At 42.5% G+C, this 22,033-nt stretch overlaps 1 protein-coding gene and 1 long non-coding RNA gene across 5 annotated transcripts in view; one reads left to right on the forward strand and one right to left on the reverse strand.

Annotated features, from left to right (window-relative positions):
• The window catches only part of Pum3 (pumilio RNA binding family member 3), a 34,418-nt gene extending 20,170 nt beyond the window's left edge, over positions 1-14,248 (reverse strand). For 2 of the 4 annotated variants that reach the window (XM_031390017.1, XM_031390016.1), the window contains exons 1-12: positions 14,120-14,248; positions 13,451-13,755; positions 10,948-11,039; positions 9,711-9,929; positions 8,118-8,253; positions 7,469-7,544; positions 6,516-6,609; positions 6,203-6,269; positions 5,059-5,233; positions 3,959-4,062; positions 2,880-2,958; positions 698-796 (exon numbers count right to left, since the gene is read on the reverse strand). In XM_031390017.1, the coding sequence (XP_031245877.1) occupies positions 698-796; positions 2,880-2,958; positions 3,959-4,062; positions 5,059-5,233; positions 6,203-6,269; positions 6,516-6,609; positions 7,469-7,544; positions 8,118-8,253; positions 9,711-9,929; positions 10,948-11,039; positions 13,451-13,755; positions 14,120-14,131 (1,458 nt within the window). In that variant the 5' untranslated portion in view covers positions 14,132-14,248. Of the gene's footprint in view, positions 1-697; positions 797-2,879; positions 2,959-3,958; positions 4,063-5,058; positions 5,234-6,202; positions 6,270-6,515; positions 6,610-7,468; positions 7,545-8,117; positions 8,254-9,710; positions 9,930-10,947; positions 11,040-13,097; positions 13,387-13,411; positions 13,756-14,119 lie in introns of those variants that run through there. The other 2 variants (XM_031390018.1, XM_031390019.1) reach the window with 2 other exon arrangements.
• LOC116103698 overlaps positions 13,605-22,033 on the forward strand; it is a 29,562-nt gene continuing 21,133 nt past the window's right edge. Inside the window, exon 1 of the long non-coding RNA XR_004123543.1 lies at positions 13,605-13,970. This is a non-coding gene — a long non-coding RNA (uncharacterized LOC116103698). The remainder of the gene's footprint in view (positions 13,971-22,033) is intronic.

Raw genomic sequence — 22,033 nt, forward strand, 5'->3', positions numbered from 1 at the left:
AGCATCATTAGTGAAAAGAGAAATGATAAAGCAGAATGAAACACAGGGCAATGGGACCCAACGAGCACCTATAAGGACGTCTATAACCTTGACCATATTTTAGGCACAGATGTGGAACCTGATAGTCCAAGGCACATGCAAACCTAGTGAAGTCCCCTTTACAACTGTCCCTCTTCCAATACCCGACCTGTCAAGAACCTAGCATACAGGATGTGTTTAATATGTTTGTGCAGTACTTAAGTTAGCAGTAAGTAAAGGGTAGATAAAACACAACACCATTTAAAGGACAGGAAACGGAAAGTTCTCTGATCAAGACAGATGCTCACCTTTTTCTCAGAGTACTTAATATACACAAGAACATACATGTGGCGTGTTCCCTAACTAGCTCTTCCTTTCTTCCACTCTGAATGACCATTAAATGAAGAGTGAAAGAACACAAGTGCCCAAGCCCCTGCAAGCCAAAGCTGAGCATAAATGTACCAGAGGACCTCTTCCTAACCTTCCGTAAAGCCGTGCATTTCTGCTCAAGAGAAGACAAGGCTCAAGGATGCCAAAGCCCTAGGAGGCCCTAAGACACAGCTTGCAGAAGATAATGCGCCTGTGCAACTGGGAACCAAAGCCAGGCCAAAGGCTACCAACTCAAAGTTAAGGGCTTATGGAATCCAGCCAGCAGGCAAGACATGGCTCTGACACTTACCTTGGGTGTACCATGCCACAGGCAGTGCATGGCCACTCTGGCGCCATCGTGTGTGTGGGCCAGGTACACCACTGCTTCCCGGATGGCTTCAATTAGTTCCTAGAGAACAGAGGAGGTCAAGTTGTAATTTCTCCCCTGTGTACATGAGATCAGCAAGGCGCAGAGTGAAAATGAGTGAGGCCAGCCAGCAACCACTGGGGCTTTAATCCGACAGACAAGCTCTCTCTAGGCACAGTCTTTCCCATCAGAAGCAACAAATTCAGCTCATAGCTAACATCTAATAAACAGCATAACCACTTCTTCCCCGTATCTATTTTTAAAGGTGCTCACAGGTGGCATGTGATATATTCTAATGAATATAGGAAAAGAAGCCAGGGGGTAGTGGTGCTGTGGAGTATTTATCAGAACAGCTGGGGAAAGAAACCACTCCCTACATGTGCACATAGAGACACACTCTAACCTCACCCTGACTCACGTTTCTGTGGTTAATGTAGCACAGGACTGGATATCCACAAGTCATATGGATGAGTTCTGTAACCTAGGAGCTATAGGGACCCAAATTAAAATTTCACAGTAGGTGAACACATACAGAAGGACTACACTTCACCTGAAAAGCAGCATCCTCTACAAGGATGAATCTCAAGAAGATTTCAGGTCACACATCTAAACTTAAAAATTTCTCCAAAAGTGCTCTACCATAAACGGGACATTTAAATCACAGCTTCTCCCCTAAGGCTTAGGGGACATTGTGAAAGAGGGGGCAGGAAGATTTTAAGAGCCACAGCCTAAAGAAGCCAGGTGCAACAGTCTCCTTGACTGGAGTGTACCTGACTGGACAGAACCACTTCATCCACAAACTCACAGCAGCATGGCTGCCGGTCAAGATCCAGAGTGGGGGTTCACAGGGGCTCACTAGCTTCCACCCAGAGCTGAAGAGCTTCTAAACATCGAGTGGATGGCCCCATAACTATAAATATACGGTGGCACAAACTGAACTCATGGGTTATTTTTTTTTTTTTTTAAAGGATAACAGGAAATTAGGAGGCAGATCTGGAAAGAATTAGGAGGAGAAATATGATTAAAATACATTTACATACATACACATATATGTATGTATGTATATGTATGTATGTATATATATATATATGTATGTATATATATGACATTCTCAAAGAATTAATAGAAAGCTACTGGGCCAGTGGATAACACAGGTTCCAACTGTGCTTCCAAGATCTCCAGAAGTCTTGTCACTTTACAGCCGCTCCAAACCCTCGCTGTAACTGAATGCTGCCTTCTACTATCATCAAAACACACCAACCCTGAAAAACCCTAAGCAGGGAAGAGGAAAATCCTAAGGGAGTAAGTGCTGCTCTCTTCGCAAGCTTTGGGGCTGCCGCAGAGAAATTATTCTACATGCTAACTGGAGGGCTCCAAAATTCCCACAAATGTGTGACAGACAGGCATATATATTCACTGAGAGAAATCAGATGCGTGATGTATGTAGTCAGCCCTTGGGCTTAGACAGAGCAAATGGACAGCAGCAGCTCACGGCTTGATGAGGCAGGTGAAGGTCAGGGAGCTGAGGTATCAGCTCTCATCTGTATTCGCACCATTGACTGGAAGGACGTGTAGTTACCTTCACTGCCCTCTGCCTTCCATTAGATAAGGCCCAGGTTTTCACAGACCATTTAGTTTAACATTAAGTATCCTCCCTTAACCTTTAAAGCGGGCATTTTTTTTTTTTTAATTTAAAACTATTGGAACACTGAGTAATGCTCAAATGTAAGTTACCTTTTGGATTAGATTAGCTAGAGGACACTCTCTGGATTGTAACTAAAATGTAAAAATTCAGTGGCATTAATAAATCCAGGGTCAACTCTATTATTTTCTGGGGGAAAAGCATTAAAGAGATTTAGCAGATCTGCTTAGTGCCTGTTTAGTGGGTTATCTAAGAGAAAAGGAAAACGTGGCATTTCTAAAGGATTGTCGACATCAGGGCGGCCCTGCTTTCCCTATACACTGTCACAGTTTATTTTGCTTTTTGAGCACTGCAGTCCACACTGGCTTGGAACTTACTATGGAGTCCAAGCTAACCTTGAACTAGTGTTTGTCATCCTGTCTCAGGCCTCCAAGTGCCATGACTGGCTTTACACTGATGGAGGAACAAGAACCAAGAACTTACTGATCGAAGTTTTGGGGGTGCATAGGTAAAAAAGTCCAAGAATACTTTATGAACCAGTGAGTGCTTAATCACAGCTTCCCTGGAAACAAAAGAAACATACAAATATCAGATCTAGCAGAGCAGTCACACACAGACAGGTAACCGTGTCGGTCCTAAGATCATCTAAACAAGGGAGATGGTTTTAACTAAAGACACTTTTGTCATAATCTGGCATCTTTCAACAGTACTAAGAGGTTAAATAGTTTTAGCCCATGACACTGGCTTGGTTTCATCATGACAGAGACTAGGATACAAATGTCCAGGCTCTCTAGCAGAATGACTGATGCCCTAGTACCACTGTTCTACCCCAGGTTCCATTAGCTGCACCCCTTCCCCAACTACTGGACATCTCCTTAAGAGCTCACATGTAAACTCAAGTCCTAATGGTTAATTTCTGTCGAGCATTCTTCAAAATGCCTCAGTATCAGAAATAGTTTCAGCAGCACTTCAATTTGAGTGGACGAAAACAATGTCACAAGGAACAACAACTCCTACTTAATCAAGGTTCACAGGAAGCATGCAAACCCAGAGCAGAATGAACACCTTGATGCACACAGCACTCTTCTAAGGGCTCTGCAGATATTAATCCATTTCATCTTCATAAAACCATACAGAGGATGCGCTGCTACCACCTCAACTGCACAGGTCCAGAAACCAGACCCGGAGAAGTGCAGCTGTCCACACTCACACAGGATGTCCGGAAGCTTGGTGCTCAACCATTGTGTTAGGGCACCAAAGACAGGACAGCAACAAGCTCAAACTAGTGCAGTTTAAATAATCAATTGAATTTATAAAGCTATTTAACATACAAGGGTTCAGTATAACACTTTATTTTGAAAAAAATTTAGTTTTATTACTTTAAGAAAGTTTACGATTCACTATTGTAAGTTAGCCAATAAGATACAATATCAACAAGAACAATGTCTACCTGTGTCAAGAATAGTTTCAAACAAAATTTTATGCTCTTATTTATGATAGATGACTAACAGAAGGCTCCCTCAAATGCCTTTCTCAATCTGCTACTAAAAACCCTTTCTTACTTTTGGGCCATCGGAGTCAGAATCTGCTTCATTTCATCCATGATAAGCTCTAGCTTTCCCGGCTGCACCTCTAGCACCTTGTCCAGAGTTGGGTGATCTGCTGACTGAAATGAAAGAAAACTCAAATGCCTCCAAATGTAATAGCTTCACAAGAAGCAAGGTATCGAGTCATGGTAAACTAAGTTTAAAACAAATTTGAGATGTTTCACATTTATAGAACAAATACCTCGTATGCAGCACGATAACCCATCACGATCTGATTCCCTGTTTATACATCTGCCAAATGTGGTCATCCCTGTGGAGGACTGGCCCTAGCAACCTCCAAGGATACAAAAACTTGATCGTGCTTAAGACTCTCAACAGCAATGTACTCATATATAACCCATATGATCCCTCAGCATATTTTAAATTATCTCAAGGCTACATATATGACCTAGCAAAGGAGGAATGCTCTGCAAATAGTCATTATAAGGAACAATAAGAACAAAATCTATACATGTCCACAGGCTAACCACTAACCAAACCAGCAGCCATCCCATCTTACCAAGCACCTAGCATGGTCAGGTGTCACAGTAGAGACGCTAAAGAAATTCAACTCAGGAAGTCAAGCTACTGGAGATAACCCTACAGTCAACCCATATCCTGTCATATTATTTGGATACTCCTGTCCCAGAGTTGAAAACAGGCCTAGAGAAGTACCAGTCCCATCTCTGGCCAGTCTCAGACTTCTATCCATCATCTGCTGCCAGGTCTCTTGTCCCCTTCCTGTCCAGATCCAACTTGGACAAAGGTAAGGCAAAACCAGGGAGAAACAGGAGACAAGGCAAGAGGAGTGCAGTGCATCTCAGCCAGAGGTGGCTATGGTGCAGAAAAGCACCGCTTACTGCTGCAGTTTTTGATCAGAGCCTGACTACAGAGAGAAGTGCTGAGGCATTACACATACAGCAGGGGAAGGGACAACATGGATAGATCCAAGCACAGAATGATCACTTGTGAGACGTGTCTGAAGTACTACCCTGGTAAAAACACATCTTAAATATAGGACCCTGAAACTTAAGAGACCCCACAGAAAACAAACACACTGGGAAAGAACTTGCCACCTTGTAAAGCTGAAATGTGTTCCCATAGAGCTCCTCTGTCAGCATGTTCCTCTGTTCCAAAATGGCTTTGTCGTTGTATGCATACTCCACAATGGCCGATGCCTCTGAATGCCTCAGCATCTTCCTCACATGCCCTTTAAAGCTTCGGATTATCTCGGCAACCTGTGGCTTACTTCTAAAGTCACAAAGAACATAGAAAAGTAAATGACAGTAGGAGGAAGTTGGATGACAATGAACCTACACCTTCTCCAAAGGTCAACGCAGAAATGCCTGGGTTAGAGAGGGAATCTCTCTATGCAGGAAAGCTTGTGAACGGGAAAACCAATCTCCCTGTATCTTTACTCGAACACTTAGAGGACAAAGCAGGCTGCAATCCTTAGTAAGAAAGCCTGGCTCTGCTGATCAGCCTACAGAGCTGATTTTTTTTTTTTTAATTTTAAAACAGAATCTAGAACCTCATGAGTGCAAAGCAAATGCTCTACCTCTAAGTCACAGCTCCAGCCCTGAAGCCTTAACTTCTCAGTGTCTCAGCTTCTTCACTAAAAAAACAGAAACACAGTTGCTAGGAGAGCTAGCTGAACTAAGATGCCCTAGAGAAGTGGCCAGTACACAGAAAGTGCCCGAGTCAGCTCCTTCAACTGGACCACAAGGAAAGTAAGGGGAGGAGAGAGTAAAGTCAAGGGGGCAGACGGAGATAAAATAAACTTCAACTGTCTCAAACCCAGGATTTCCTCTAAAGCATATGGGCAGGTGACAATAGCCAGGAACATAATTAAGCCTACTTCTGTCTCAAGCAGTATTCAGAGTCAGTTTATCTATTCCTCTTACCCTTCTACTCTCTAAATACTGTTAGCCGAAGTTACTCCAACAACTACCAACTAAGTAAATGCTGCTAGCCAAGGAGTCTCATGCTCTGTTCTATAACATACTATGTAAAAACAGGTCCTCAACTACAGAGAAGGTGGCGTCATTTTTGTGGTCAATTTCGGTTACTGTTTCAAGGTGTTGTGCCCTAGGAAGACCACAAGTCTCTGGAGGAGATCACCAAGACCAGAGATTTTAAAGTAACATTCAAGCAAAAGTAAAATCCACAAAACTGAAAGTTAAAAACCACCACCACCACCACCACCACTTTACAACTTACCCATACATGAGAAATTTCTTAACGATATTCCTGGAATATTTGGCTTTACTTAATTCAACCAAGTCACCTGGAGGGGAAAGCAAGGCATCTCACTGATCTGAGCTTCGCTCTGCAGTTGTCCAGACAAGGAATGAAGCTCGTGCAAGACTGTGGACAAGGGCGAGCTCTCCTCACCCCAGGCAAAGGAACACAGCAACCAAAACGGTCTCCCAGAAAACATGGAACATGAAGATCATCTCTAGATATTCTTCAGCATTCCATGATAAAACAAGTGACTTTATTACAAGATAAACACACTGCTTATCAACAATACCTTGCAATTCCTCGAAAGCCTGCTTCCTCTGCTCCTCATTCCCATACTGAATGAAGCACTGGATCACTCGAGTTGAGTCATGTGCAAAGGCAATCTGCAAGAGAATGGTTGGAGCTTTCTACACTCAATATTTCTGAACAACCATGTTTCTTACTATTTACACTATTTTTTACAATTTATACTTTTTTCAGCTTAAACCCCACTAGATGCTTGAGGCAAAAATACGTCTAATTATATGGGGTACTGTTATTTGGCTTTGTTCCTTATCATACTTGACAGCTGGAATTAATTCAAGAGATGGGCAGATACTACCACCGTCCGAGTTTCAATCCTAACCCTAACCATACCCATAGGGCTGCATGGACTGCAGCTTCATCTCCTGAACACTAACAGGCTCTGAGGTGGGACTGGCCAATGCCCAAGTGTTGCTGAATCAGTAACTATGGCCACAGATAGACAGCACCCTGACAATCACAGGGAGAAGAGAGCTTAGTTGATCGGCTTTTGAAGCTTGTCACAATTCTTCAGCATTATTGCCCCTCAATTTGGACTGGCATTTCTCATTAATATCGCCTGTTCCAGAATCTGAAAGCTGTGAACATTAACATGGCGCCACAAGCGGAAAGTTTCCACACCTGGACACGCGTGGCCACGAGTCACACTCAACGCGCCACAAGGGGAAAGTTTCCACACCTGGACACGCATGGCCACGAGTCACACTCAATGCTCAAGAACACTAAGAAGAAAAAATGCAAAGACAGCTAATGCGATGTCGATCCATACAGTATTCATGAAAGAAAAGAATTCCTTCCACACACGGGTCTCACCACTGAAATAGCACTTGTGCATGTGTCGGGCCCCAGTCACCAACAGCTAACTATTCTTCCCTAAGAACAAAGGAAACCTGGATTTTTTTTTTTTTTAAAATGGAATAATGAGCACACTCTACTCACAGTTTTAATTTTCCCTTGAATCAACTTCTGCAAATCACTCATGAGCTTCACCCGCTTTTCTTTGTCACAATCTTTTCTGCAGAAGAAGCACAGATGAAGTTATTTTAAACATGAAAACCAAACACCATGCAATATATGGTCACCAGTTCAGTGCAGTTTTTCCTTTGAAGGCAGCAAATCTTTGACATTAAAATTATTATTCTGGAGCAGCCAGACAAAAGCAATTTTCTCAGAGACAGAAACTCATCTCACAAGGTATAATTTTATGCATCAATCTAAATCTTAACAGCCAGAACTTCAGAAGCAAAGAAAAATAATAAAACAATCTCAGATGGCAAATACTTAAACATCTCAAAACCTAGCTGATAAGAAATTGCCCTTCATTTTCTAAGAAATCTTTCAGGATGGATATTAAATCTATTGGACTCTATTTCCATAAAGCTATCTGACACTATCCTAATGATTCCATACACATTTCACTAAGCAGTAAGCAGACAGCCATCTTGCTGATGTGACAGCAGACTGTGAATATGTAACAAAGAAACCAGGTGCAGTCTTTGATGCCTAGAGCACCTGTCTGTTTGCAGGGCACCCCTTCCTGCCACCCTTGTCTTGGATGGTCTGATAAAGAGCGAAGTGGCAGCAGTACCTTCTCAAGCTCTCCCAAATGTGCTTTGCTCGAACCACGATGTCATAGTTGGTCTTATCACTGAGTTGCCTGCTCTGCTTCAGCTCTTTCTTCTTCTTTTTGAAGTCATCCCACTTGGGTTTCTTGGCTGCTGATTCTAGATGCAGATTCAATATGTTTAGCATGCCAAATACTATACCCAAATGTGAAGTTAGTACAAAGGGCAATCACCAGAACCAGTACTCATTCTAGAAGCTACACAGGGAAAACATAACTTCCCAGAAATTTTACATTTGATCACAAGTTTTAGCCAGTCTATACATTTAAAATTTACCTAGAACAATTTATTTAATAGTTTTTTAAAAGACAAGGGTCTCACAAGCTAGCCTCAAACTCAGTAAGTGCATGTACCACCCTGGCTGGATACAGTCCAGGCATTTTAATGGCTTATTATTCTTAGCAGGAGACCTAGTGAGAAAATGGAATATGAAAGGATTATAAAAGTGCCTACAAATGTGAAGCACCATCTTCAATTGTGAACAGCATTCCACTTTAGAGCACAGACAATGGCCTTTAAGCCAGAGTTTTCAATGGAAACAAGTCAATCCAGACTAAAACAGGAAAAATAATTTGAGAAATCTACTGTTCAAAAGCGGGTGGTGAAGCTCAGTGGTGGAACACTTGCATACATGGGGTCCCTCATTCAATCAAAACATCAAAAATTAAATAAAACTCCATGTCCGGAGAGCTGTCCTGCATTATTTAACTCTTAGAGCGTGAGGTGGATGACACTAGGGAAGCAGGTCCCACACATCAAGTGCCTTGTCAAAGCCTCCCTCAGCACCACATGGCAGAAACGAGACACAAATCCAGGGATAACCCAGTCACCTTGCACTCCTGACAATACATGGCAAGCTTCTAAGTTTTCTACAGATTGATGCTATGAAGGTTGAAATCTACCTATACATGTATCATAATCTTTGAAATCTGATTATGTGATCAGTTACACAACAGTAATACTGACCAGTGAGAAAAGTGAAATGAGTATCTCGCTAGGGTGTTATTTACACGAGTATTTCCCCTAAGTCCTTTAAAAATTAGTTATTTCTACATGTCTCCTATCCTCTGATTATAAAACTGATTCATTGCCAAAACCAAAAGAATAAAAAGTGAACTGAGTCATAATAAAACCTAGGTATAAATAGCAGTTATTTTTAGATTCATCTTAAGAATTATTTTTCTTACAGGCATGTCTGAGCACAGCATGTGTGCTTGGTGCCTGAGGAGGTCAGAAGAGGACACTGATCCCCTTGAACTGGAATTCTGGATGGGTGTGAGGGACCACGTGGGTGCTAGGAATCAAACTTGGGTCCTTTGCAAGCACAAGTGCTCTTATCTGTAGAGCCAACTCTCCAGCCCCAGGAAGAGAAATTTTGGTTGGGAAACACGCTGTTGTTTACTTAAAGCCTGTGTGCTTCCTTCCTTTTAGTCCAAGCTGCTGCCTGCTTGGAGACAGGACAGGTGGTCTCCGACAGCGTGGAGACCTGCGCACCTTGGTTCAGTCACCACTCGGCACAGGGAACCTGCTGCAATGGCTCTATGAGTCACGCTTACCATCACTTTTACCATCTGGCTGGAATTTCCGCTTCTTGTTGAATTTATTTGCCTTCTGAAATTTGTCCTTCGGTCCTTTGCCCCCTTGTGGCTTGTTCTTGAACTGCTTTACACCCTTCTTGCCAGGTTTTGTGGCACCTTTCTCAAAGTTCTTAGAAGTGACTTTAGGTCCACTTTCCTTAGCAGCTTTCCTTGGGAATGTCTTTGAAGAACTAGGCTCTAGCAGTAACAACGAATATGAGTTAGTTCACTGACTCTGAGCCTTAAGCACCAGCATCCACTCAACTACACGCTGCAGAGAAGGGCATGCTCTGCGGTGCAACAGGCAGCCTCACCCTCAAAAATGCATTATTAACCCTTTTGAATAGATTAGAATTTAAACAATCAAATCAAAAGGAAACTTTCTGATTATAAAACTGTAATATAGACAAGTGACGTCAGCCCCAGAAAGGGCAGGAGTTCATAATAAACTATAATTCACCTCCTAAAAACAACCACTATTGTTAGCTTGGCATATTTCTGCTGTTTTAAACATATGCTAGAGGTTACTGGCTCTACGATCAGTATTTATAAAAAATCTCAATCAGTGGTTCTATAAGAGTCTAAGAACAAAGTGAGTATCACTGAAGTTAAGAAAGTATATCATAAAAATGAGTTAAAGTATATTTCTGAAAAGGTCTAACTCCAGAAAGAAAATTAAAGCCTGTAATAAAATTATTTGGTTAAAATTTTTGGTCAAAAAGCTTACATATATCTAACAAGCAAGATGTCAGTAACAACTGCTAACTTAAGACCACTACAAGGGGAATCATATGACAGCTTAGGAAACAGTTATCTACATAGGCCTGGATATTTCTACTCTGCAATACTGACACCTGATGGAGTAACAGAGGTATCACCATTTGAAATTCTGAAGGCAAAAGCTGTGAACTAGCCAGCTCCAACTCATGAATATAAAAATGAATTGTGCAGAGAATGAATGTGAACACCATGAGGCCACATCAACTGCTGACACAAAGGATCTTTTAGAAATAAAATATTCCTCTATTCTTCTGGCAATCTCGTAGAAGTTCTACAAGGAACAGGTTAATTTGTGGACAGTAGCCATGGCCTCTTTCTAACACGTTTACTGTAATCCCAGCCCAGGAATAGAGCAGCACCTGCCATAAATCCCACCCAAGCCCGCCTAATCTAAGTAGTCACCAGAAGGGAGGCACCATGGGGAAAGCCCTCTTACCACTGTTTTTATGAAATTTATTCTTTCCTTGTGATGTCTGTGGACTCTTTCCTGTAAATTTTTTCTTCCCTTTGACTTCCATCATAGTACTTCTGAAAAAACAAAAGCCAAAACCACAAAGAATCACTGAATTGCTCATCCAATAAGAGTCATTAAGTAGTTGGTACAGCATTTACTCCCTGAGTTCAGATGCAGTATAAAGTATCCAGGCACAGCTTGCAGGCTCTCAAGTCCACCAAGTACATAGTTAACATCTAAGACATTAATTCGAAGGGCGAAAAAGATCCCAGCCCAAGAGCCCAGGACATGCACAGCCTGGCTAGTGTGTGGCAACACTTAAGCAGCAGCACTGGCTAAAACAGACCACTGTAAGAGTAGACACCACTGTCTGCAGCTTCTAACCTGGGAAGCTTCAGGGATGAGTAATGGCATTACATGCTCACCCACCCACCTCTAAATGACTACAAGAGTCACCTGTAGGAATTCCTAGACAATGTTTACAGATTAGGAACTTCCACTCAAGAATTAATTTCTTGTTGGCTGTGTTGACTCACAGTTGCAATCCTAGCACCTAGACTGAGGCAGAAGGATCACTGTGAGTTCAAAGCTATTCTGGGCAACATAAACTAGAGGCCAGTCTGGGCTACATCGTGAGATACTGTATCAAAACTCAAAACAAAAAAAACGAGATTAATTCCTCAGGACACTGGAACATCTGGGGCAGGGTTCCAGGTTGTATTTGAGACTGAGAAACAGTAACTCAAACAGCAATAGTCAGCAAGTAAAGACAGGCTTTTCAAATTCTTTAATTTGCTACTATGAACTACCCATTGCACTAGACTTCCTAAACCTAAAAGAACCAAATTTCTCCAGGAAACATTCTGAAAAATTCGATGGGTTTGACACCCAGCAGTGCATATACAAGGTACATATCTGTAATTCCAACACAGGAACTGCTCAGCTTTCTGCTGGGCAGTTCGATTTTACATTTTACCACTTGGTAAGACATCACATTTACACTTGCATTTCTGCATGCAAGTTTCATGTAATACCATATGCTAAGCAATTGTGCCAATGGCCCTCACATGCAGCTTTCTTTCTAGAGATACCTTTATTTACATACTCTATTTTGAAACTATGCATCTTACTTAAGAGTTAAAACGATATAGAGCCTATAGATCTGTTACCCAGCTTCCCCACTGACAACTTAATAAGACAGTGCGATGATACTTATACGAAATTAACACTAGTATAGCACAGGGTTTATTTGGAAATCAATTTTCTCATTCCTGTCCTCTTCCTATTCCGAGATTCAGAAAATGTAGCCATCGCACATCCTCTGTTTTAACAGGTTATGTCCCCTTTGGGAGCTTAAGATTTTCATTATTAGACTGAGGTTACGCTTGGGCCAGGGGAGGGGGTGGCAAGTGATAGCAAAGAAGTGCTGTTTCCACAGTGACAAAGCGATGTGGCAGTCACGATGTTAACTCTGATCACTTAAAGCACTGTTTGCCAAGTTCCTTCACTATCAAATAAATGGCTAACCCAAGAGCAAGACAAGCAAATTAGGTTTTCTAGACGGGGAGCTTTGGGCCGAGGGGTGTCTTCAGACGCCAAGACAACTTCCTACACCTACAGACCTGAGTCTTCAACACTTCCTGATAATGCATATAACATCGTATGCTTAATGTCTGAGACATAATCCTCTGTATTTCCACTACAAATTACCATCTTTCTCTCCCTGCCTACTCTTGCTGTAGCCAATGGGGTATCCTCTACTCCACGTCGCAGAGAGCAAACTGGAACATTGCTCCTGATTTTCACTTCTTTGTCAGTCATCTTGTACCCACCAGTAAGTTATCCTGCAATCTCCTTAAAGATACCTGTCTCTACTACCAACACGCAATGCAAATCATCAAAAACCTCCTTAAGAGAATCAAGACCTACCATGAGCCTCCCATCTTTTCCTAATACTCCTTCAATATTTTATATGCATAGGGACACAAAGAAAAGTGCTTCCCACTACACAAAAATAAAGAAACTCCACACTGTGGCTCCAAAGTTCTACCCTCCTCTTTGTCCAGTCCGCGCCGTACTCCTAACTTTCCACCACCGGGACAGCCCACCGCTTCTGTTTAAAATACTCTTGCCTCCCATCATGCTTTTAGGTCTCAGCTTAGGGGTCGCTTCAGTTTTCCTGCACTGCTCCTATGCACCATGTCTGTCGCGGGACGAGCGGGATGACTGTGACTCGCACAGGCCGGAGTGTGACAGCGAAACTAGTTCCTCTAGCGCTGCAATAATCAACCTAATAGACAGGGCTTAACTCCTGCCCTCGCGGGGATTCCTCCAACACCGAGCCATAGAAGCGGCCCGGTAGACCGCCCCGGGGGCGGGTCTGAAGACGCCGCTGGCCCACCACCCCGCAGAACTCCCCGCTCCAGAGTGGCCGGCGGACGCTTGCCTCGCACATCCCGCATCAAACTCTCCACAACACACTCACCGCACACGTGGGGCCGGAGCTCGCGGAGTTCCGCCACCCACTTCCGCTTCCGCGTTCGGCCCCGCCCCGGATCCTCCGAGAGTGTGGTTACGTCCTGGGAAGGGGTGGAGAGTAGGAAACCCGAAATCCGTAGTTTCTATTGGTCCATTGTCGCCGCACCTCTCGTCTAGGCGGGAGGGCCGCGTGAGATTTGGCCCCTGAAGGGATCCGTCCGATGGAAGACAAGTCAGTGGCTCGGGAAAGTGACGCTTGAGCCTGCGGATTTCTGGGAACGACGCAGGTTCTCGCGAGGGGCCGCCCAGTTCCTGAAGGAGTTAAAAAATAGTCAAGTCCGTAGTCTGGATTAACGCTGGGACGGCTCGCTTGTTAGTGTGTTCATTTGCGTCGTTAGTCTAACCTGGAGGATGAAAGCCGTACCGGAGTCTGTTCTGTTGTAATCTTGTTTATCAACTCCCATGTCTCCCCTTTATTTCCCACCCTAGCTGTGAATCTCCGGATAAATTAGACCCCATCGGGAACCGTAAGTGTAAAGAACGGAGCGCGATAAATGATTGTGAAAAAGCTCTCTCCATAAATGTGTGGCGTTTCTAACGTCGGCCACATTCTTGGGCATACATTTCCCCATGTTTCCACTTCAGGGTGTATATTTAAGGTATTACTCCATTTTACCGAGGAAGCCATCGAGGTAGTAAACTTGGTCTTGGGGGGGCTGCAGAGATAGCTAAGCTGTTTTCTGCTCTTGGAGAGGACTTGGGCTCCATTCCCAGTACCTACATGGCGGCTTACCGAAGACTCAGTTCCAGGGGATCCCACGTCATAACAAACAACAGAACTTTATTGCCTAGCAGTTCTGAAATGCAGATGTCAGTTGGTTGAGCAGAACCCCTTTTGAAGCCCCAAGGAGTGAGTGAACTTCCCTATATATTTTCAGCATCTGGGGCTTCAGGCGTTCCTCGGCTCCTGCCCCTGCCTTTCTCCTCGGCCTTTGTTGTAAGAACACTTGTCAGTTTTTAGAGATCTCGCAGATAAGCTTAGAGACTATAATTCCCTGTGGACCTCTTGTGTCTGTGGCAACACATCTTTAAAGTGTTGAAGGAGGGGAAGGCTTCCCCTGCAGAAGTTCTCCAGCTGCTGGGAAAGTTTCCCTCATGCAAGTGTTACAGCTTTGCTCTGAGAGAAAATTTCCCGTGACAGTTTCGCTCCAAAAGGCATCCTGGCAGCCAGGAGCCAAGTAATACCACAAAGTCTCACCGCACAACAAACCTCAGGCAAGAGATTTAGAGGGAAAAGCTAACACCCTGCTTGGATGAGAAGCAACAGAGAACTGGGCAGAATTGGGGGTGGGAGGGACATATCGAGTTTCCGGGGAAGGGGGACTTTCCATCCCTTTCCAGGATATGGAGGGATGTTTTTTTCTTATAGGGCAGGGCCTGGCCACTTTCCCACCTGGGCTGGGAATGGCTATTAACAGTCAGTAGACATGACCATTAGGGAAATCAAGGGGGCATGGGGCGGGGTCTGGCCACTTTCCTGCCTTGAAGATCTGGAAAGGCAGTTACAGCTGTTTTAGCCTTTACACTTGCTGCTAGAGCGCCTGAGGCGAGGGCCTGGCCACTTCTATGCCTTGAGGGTTTACTAAGTATACAAAAGTTACAAAGGGAGGCCATGACAGAAAAAAACTTCCCTGTTGATTGAGTTGGTGTAAATAGCCAACAATATCTATTTTAATAAAGTGGAAAATATCACACTTGATCCTTTTTAGAAGTACCACGTGAAGCGTGTATCACAACTGCCCCTCAATATTTACTATCATGCAGTTACAAGAGATTTATGAAAGCAAATTCCATAAATACTCCATGAAAGGGATGGAGTTGCAGGGCTTTATTGTAACCAATCAAGGAAAGGCTGTAAGTATCCTGATAAAGTACGGCTATTTTACCAGGGGCCAGCCCCCTGCATGGAGTTTCTTCTTTCTTATCGGTTCTCCTTGGCAGCAGATGGGAAGAGTGTAGGCAGAGGCTAAGACTTTGTCTTACAAGAAATTTAGGGTTGCTGTATAATAAAAAGTTTACTTATCTAAGTTACTGTGCTATTGTAGCTGACCTGCCTTCTGTGATCCACTGAGGCCAGAAACTGCAGTTTCTAGCATTTAGCACCTCATCCTAAAACAGCAGGAGATTAACTAAAGGATTGATTGGTAGAGCCTTTTCCCTACTGTCCAGATGCCTCCTGCTTGTCCAGCTAGAGGGAAGTTTGGAGCAATAAACTTCTATTGAACCAGAAGAGGATAACACTTGCAGAAGGAAAAACTTTTACATAAGCAAATATGCATAATCTCACAAATTCATTTACAGATTCATGTTCATTTTTCATTTATACATATCCATTCATACCCAGTTGGGGCCGGCTTGCATGCATTCTCACAATTACATACTTACACACACACATGCATACATTCTCACAATTACATACTTACACACATCTATACTTACATATGCATATGGAGCAAAAGACCAAATACCGGTGCAGAAAGAACTCTCTCATTCTGAATGAAAAATAGAGCTCCAATCTTTATTACCTAGAGAAAGAAAAGGCTTCTACCCTTTTAATGCTAAGTGAATTAAACCCATGATTATAAGAAGAAAGCTTTGTTTCTTTTAAGACTAAGCCTGCCTTGTCCCTACCATGGGACCTGGAGAAGCCTGCCTGCACCTTCTGCTCTCTGCAGCATCTTTTTTCCTCTTTCCCTCTGCATTCTGCACATTGTTCTCTTAGTATTTTATGTTACCTATAGTTTCTAAGTTATTCCACTTCGTTATTGCATTCTCCTTCTAATCTAGAAAGTGTTCTGTCTAGAAACTTCTCTTCAGCCCAGTTCTTCTCACCTCTGTCCCTCTCCCCTCAGTCCCCCAGTTCTGATTCTTCTCTTTATCCTCAGCCCTTAAGCCTCTTTCAGAATACATGATCACATGTTAAAAAGTTCATCAAAAGTTCACACAGAAAATCAAATCATAAATTGAAATAGAAGTTTACAAGAGAATGTTTACATGCACATCCACTAGAAGTAATTATCTAGTTAAACATCCATCACTTTTCTCAGCTCCATAGGTTTGCCAAATGTTTAAAATCACAAGTAAAGTTTTGTATAGATAAACCCACTCAATATTTTATCTTCTGTCCTAGCACCTGTAATAAATCTTGAGTCCGCCTTTTATGACTTTTGGTTAATTGTTTTACAGCCTCTTGAAATGTGCTCTGAGTAGGAGAAAGTCTGGTTACCATCTAAGAGCAATTAACTGGTGACAATTGGGAGACTGGCAGAGTTCTCATTGCAGTTTTGACTATCAGAAAAGGACCTAATAGCAGTCCCATTATAAAAGAGCTTTATAGTCACAGATATAATTTTAGGAATTCTTACAGGATCATCATAAAGTCTTAGGTCATGTATTTGTCTATAGAGCATGACTATAAGACAGTACAACTTCGTGGCTCTGCAGAGATCTGCTCCAAAAGGGGTGCTATTACTTAGTGAGTGTTATATATGTTTAATAATAACAGGAAAAGCATATTAATATCAGGAATCTTTCCTAAAATTAGTCCCTTAAAGCCTTGCTTAATAAGGGCTCACCTATCACAGATTATATAATAATTCAAAGCAGGTCATTTCAGGATGATCACCTGCTAGTTATTAGCTTGTCCTATTATGGCTCCTGACACTATTTTGTTATTTTATTTGACTTTAATTTTAAAAAGATCTTCAGGGTTTTTTTTTATTTTTGTTTTTTGTTTGTTTTGTTTTGTTTTTTTGGTGAAAAAAAAATGAGACCCTAGTCATACCTCTGTTGCTGGTTGGAGACACATATATTCTAACCTGATCAAAAGATAAAATTACAAAAACATATTAGACCCTCTGGTTAATCCAAATCTGTCTCTCAAACATTTGGACAGGAAATGTTCTAGAAATCTTACAAAATATGATAAGCTTAGAAGCATGTTAGGATGGGAGGCATAATTGTCTCCTTAATGAACCATGGACTTACGAATGTCCCTGTAACTTCTCTCATAAGTCAGCCTCTTACAGATGTTCTCTACTCTGCCTTCATGCTTTCTGAATTACAGCTATCTCCAACTTTTCCACCTCCCTTTTTATATCTCCCTATTTTGCATAGCCACCCAATCCCAAACTGGATTACCTTCTTTCCCTAAGCATTTCCTTTCTCTGAAGATCCCTTCCCCTCTCAGCAGGCACTAGGCTCCACATGTTATTGATCCTGCCTACTTTCTTGACTAATAATTTGAAAAGCTTAACTTTTTCCTTATCCAGCTCCATCTTCCTGGAAGCTATCAAGATCTCTAGCTTTCTAGTCCTTTTGTTTTCTCAAACACCCCCCCCCCCACACACACACACACACTATGCTGTCAAGGTAGCTAAGCAGGAGAAAATGCTTGCCCCAAGCCTGAGGACAGATATGAATTTAATCTCTGGAACCCAGCTTATCCTCTGACTTCCACACATGCAGCATTGTAAGAACACACACAATAAATATGATTTTTAAAAAGCACCCTTAAAAATCAATAAAAGCAAACTCCAATAAAATTGTCTTTGAGTTCGTCTCTTTTGAGTCTGATTTTCAGTTTTTTTTATCTACCAGACCTAGAGCCTACAAAAGGGACTCAGCTTGTCTTAAGCCCCAACAGGATAATATCTCCAGTTTCTTTTTTAAGATTTATTTATTATTATATGTGAGTACTCAGAAGAGGTTGTCAGATTTCATTATACGTGGTTGTAAGCCACCATGTGGTTGCTGGGATTTGAACTCACGACCTTCAGAAGAGAAGTAGGTGCTCTTACCAGCCCATATCTCCAGTTTCTAGTTATACCCACAAAGATCTTTTTATCCAAATACAGTCATATTTACATATTCTGTGGATTAAAGTCTGGGCATCTTCAGCAGACAGAGACCAGCCAACTACATGTGGAAAAGATGAACATTTAGTACTTGATCCCTGGAGTACTGACGGGCAGTTTGAACAAGAATGGTCCCTGTAAGCTCATATATTTGAATGCTTAGTCGCAGAGGAGTGGAACTGTTTGAAAAAGCCTGAGAGGTGTGTCCTTGCTGGAGTAAGTATGACCTTGTTGGAGGAAGTGTATCACTAAGGGGTGGGCTTGGAGGTGTCAAAAGCCCAAGCTAGGCCTCTCTCTCTCTCTCTCTCTCTCTCTCTCTCTCTCTCTCTCTCTCTCTCTCTCTCTCTCTCTCTCTCTCTCTCTCTCTCTCTCTCTCTCTCTCTCTCTCTCTCCCTCTCCCTCTCTCTCTCTCTCTGTCTCCTTTCTTGGCTTGAGAATCAGGATGTACCTCTTGGCTACCTCTCTAGCTGAGTGTTGCCATGCTTCTACGCTGCTCCCCACCATGAAGATAAAGGACTAAACATCTGCACCTGTAAGCAGGCCCCCAATTAAATGCTTTTGCTTCTAATAGTTGCCTTGGTCATAAGTGTGTCTTGTCAGCATGTGTCTTCACAGTGACTAAAACACTGACTTTAAGATTATCTTATCTTCCAACTCACTCAGTGTTTTAACTCTTTGAGACATTCAGCTTGAGAAGGGTAATGCAACGATGGTGCAGTTTGCTAGGTTAGAAGCCATACTTCCTTCTCAGGTACCCATCCCACTGCTCAGCACACAGATTTCATAAATACTTGTCTGCCTTTACTGTGACAAATATATTTACTCCTCCTGCCCCTGAGTGCATGTAGGGCATGACACTAGGAGGAAGACTGATAGGATGCAGAGCTTTGAGGAGAAGGGGAACAAAAGATATTTGTGACATGAAAACAGGAAGAATGGGATAGATAAGAACAAAGTATAAATACACACACACACATGTACTAAATTTTCACAATAAAACTGATTAGTTTGTATGATAACTTAAAAAGAAATGAATTAAATAGGAATTATGAAGGTGAGTTTTTCCTTAGGAAGGGAATGCACTAGCTTTGGCTCCAAGAGTCAGATTCCAAATTCACTGTGGCTGCCTCTGGACTGCTTTTATTAATTGGAATTTATTAATTTGACAAATACCAAAGAAAGGAGAATAAGGAACAAGAATTCAAGGTCCACAGGAGTCTGGCTTGCAGTGTCTATTGAGCACTTAAATCCCTGACAGATAAATGCTCCCCAGGAGGAAAAGAGCTACAGAATACACCTGTCTGAGTTAGGGTTTCTGATGCTATGAAGGGACAGCATGACCAAGGCAACTCTTATCAGGAGAGACATTTAACTGGGGCTGGCTCCAGAGTGGTTCTGGCTTTAGATTCAAGGATACAAGAGATTCAGAGATTAGTCCATTATTGCATGGCAGAAAGCATGGCAGCACACAAGCAGAAATGGTGGTGGAGAAGTTCTACATCTGGATTGGGAGGCAACAGGGAAAGGCAATGCCACGCTGGGTCTGGTTTGAGCATAGGAGACCTCATAGCTTATCTTCAGTGACGCATTTCCTCCAACAGAGCCACATCTACTCCAACAAGACCATACCTCCTAATAGTGTCACTTTCTATGAGTCAAGCATTCAAACACATGAATCTATGGGGGGCGGGGTCTTTCCTATTCAAGCTATCACATTCCACTCACTGGTCCTCATAGGCTTGTAGCCATATCATAATGCAAAATGTATTTAGTCCAACTTTAAAAGTCCCCATAGTCTATAACAGTCTCAAACTTGTTTAAAAGTCCAAACTTATGAGACCCATGAAATTTCTTAACTGTAATCTCCTGTAAAATCATACTGAAAAGGCATATCACGTACTTCCAATATACAATGGCACAGGTTATGCATTGCCACTTCAAAGGGGAGGAACGGGAGCCTAGTGAGGAAATAATGGACTAAAGAAAAACAAACAACTGTCTGGGCAAACTCCAAACTCTCCATCTCCATGACTGATGTCAAAGTGCTCTTCAGATTTCTAACTCCGTTCTGCTTTGTTGACTACAACACACATCTTTCTCTTGGCTGGCTCCACTCCCTGTTAGCAGCTTCCCTTGGCAGATAGCCCACAAGTGTGGCATCTCCAATATCTTGGTGTCTCAAAGGCAATCGAGGCTTCCCTTCACAGCTTCAGGAGAGGACTTCTCTGGGCCTCCATGCGGGGACACCCCTGCCACACACCTGGCCTCAGCAGTTTCATGGAGCAAGATTCCATTACCCCTTTCTTGTATCCTTGAATTTAAAGCCAGAACCACGAGGTCAAAACTACCAACTTCTACTGCCTACTGGGCTGGAACATGGTCTCCTCATGAGCTTACACCTGCACCAGCTTTTTGGTTTTATGGTTTCCTTCATTGTCTAAGCTTGGCAGTACAGGAACTTGCTCTGAGGACCAGGCTTTCCTTGAACTCAGAGATCGAACAGTCTCTGCCTCTCAAGTGCGGGGATTAAAGGCATGCACCACTAGGCCTGGACTAAGTGCAGGGATTAAAGGCATGTACCACTAGGCCTGGACCTAAACTTTTCATTAATGCCTTTTTACACATTGGAAGCTTATGAGGATGGGATCTTCCCTTGAGGTCACCACTCCCTTTGTTTCATTTAACATCAAGCTTTTCTTTACTCTCCTTGAACACAGGATTTAACTCCATTCCACTTCCTGGTGCCCTCTTTCTCCTCAGATGGTACATTTTCTGTTTTTCCTTGCTCAGCTTGCTCCTATTCATTATAGATTTGCATAAGAATGAGCACTAATAAACCTCATGACAGAGAACATACTAAGCTGTTTTGAGATTTCTTCTGCCAACACAATCTAAAACTCTTCAATTTAGCCTTAGGCAGATTTTTCTGGGCAAGGGCAGAAAGCAGCCGCATTCGTAGCCAAAATATCACAAGAACAGTCTCGACATCACATACAAATATTCTCCTCTGAAACCTTTTCAGTCAGGCTCCCACAATTCAAATCACCCTCTGCTCCACTGTCTTCCATGCTTCTCCTACCATGTCCCACTAAGCCCCACTTAAAGTACACAACTGCTTTTCTAATCCAAAGTATTCAAACACATGGGGCTATGGGAGCCATTTATATTCAAATCACTGCAACCCCTACCACACAATCTGGGAATGTTTGTGTCTTTAAATTCAGAACTAGCAGCACCTCATCTTCTGGACAACACATCCAAGCCACTTGAATGTATACTCTAACCCCCTACTGCTCATCTGCCTCTCCACCAAGGGGGATTAAAAACTTATTCTATAGCAAAACCCCCATTATTAGTAGTAATACATTTAAAAATAAAGTCCCCTAAGCTGTTAACATGGATTGATCTAGGAGTTTTATTGGTTTGGAGTAAGGAAGTATTTTTCATTTTTATAGGATAATACAAAGTTGCATCTCATGATTTTGTTTGTAACCCAGTCACTTTGTCCATTCTTCAACTATCTGATGATCTCAATGTAGAACTCCACATTTCCAGATGTTGTTGATTCTCTATGATACAGAATGAAGTTTAATCTGTAGTTAGTTAGATGAGAATCTATATAAAGGGTTCATCACTACTGTAGCTATATAGGTAAGAGTAGTGATCTTTGAATC

The sequence above is a fragment of the Mastomys coucha genome, unplaced genomic scaffold, assembly GCF_008632895.1.
Source record: "Mastomys coucha isolate ucsf_1 unplaced genomic scaffold, UCSF_Mcou_1 pScaffold21, whole genome shotgun sequence".
Taxonomy (NCBI): Eukaryota; Metazoa; Chordata; class Mammalia; order Rodentia; family Muridae; genus Mastomys; species Mastomys coucha.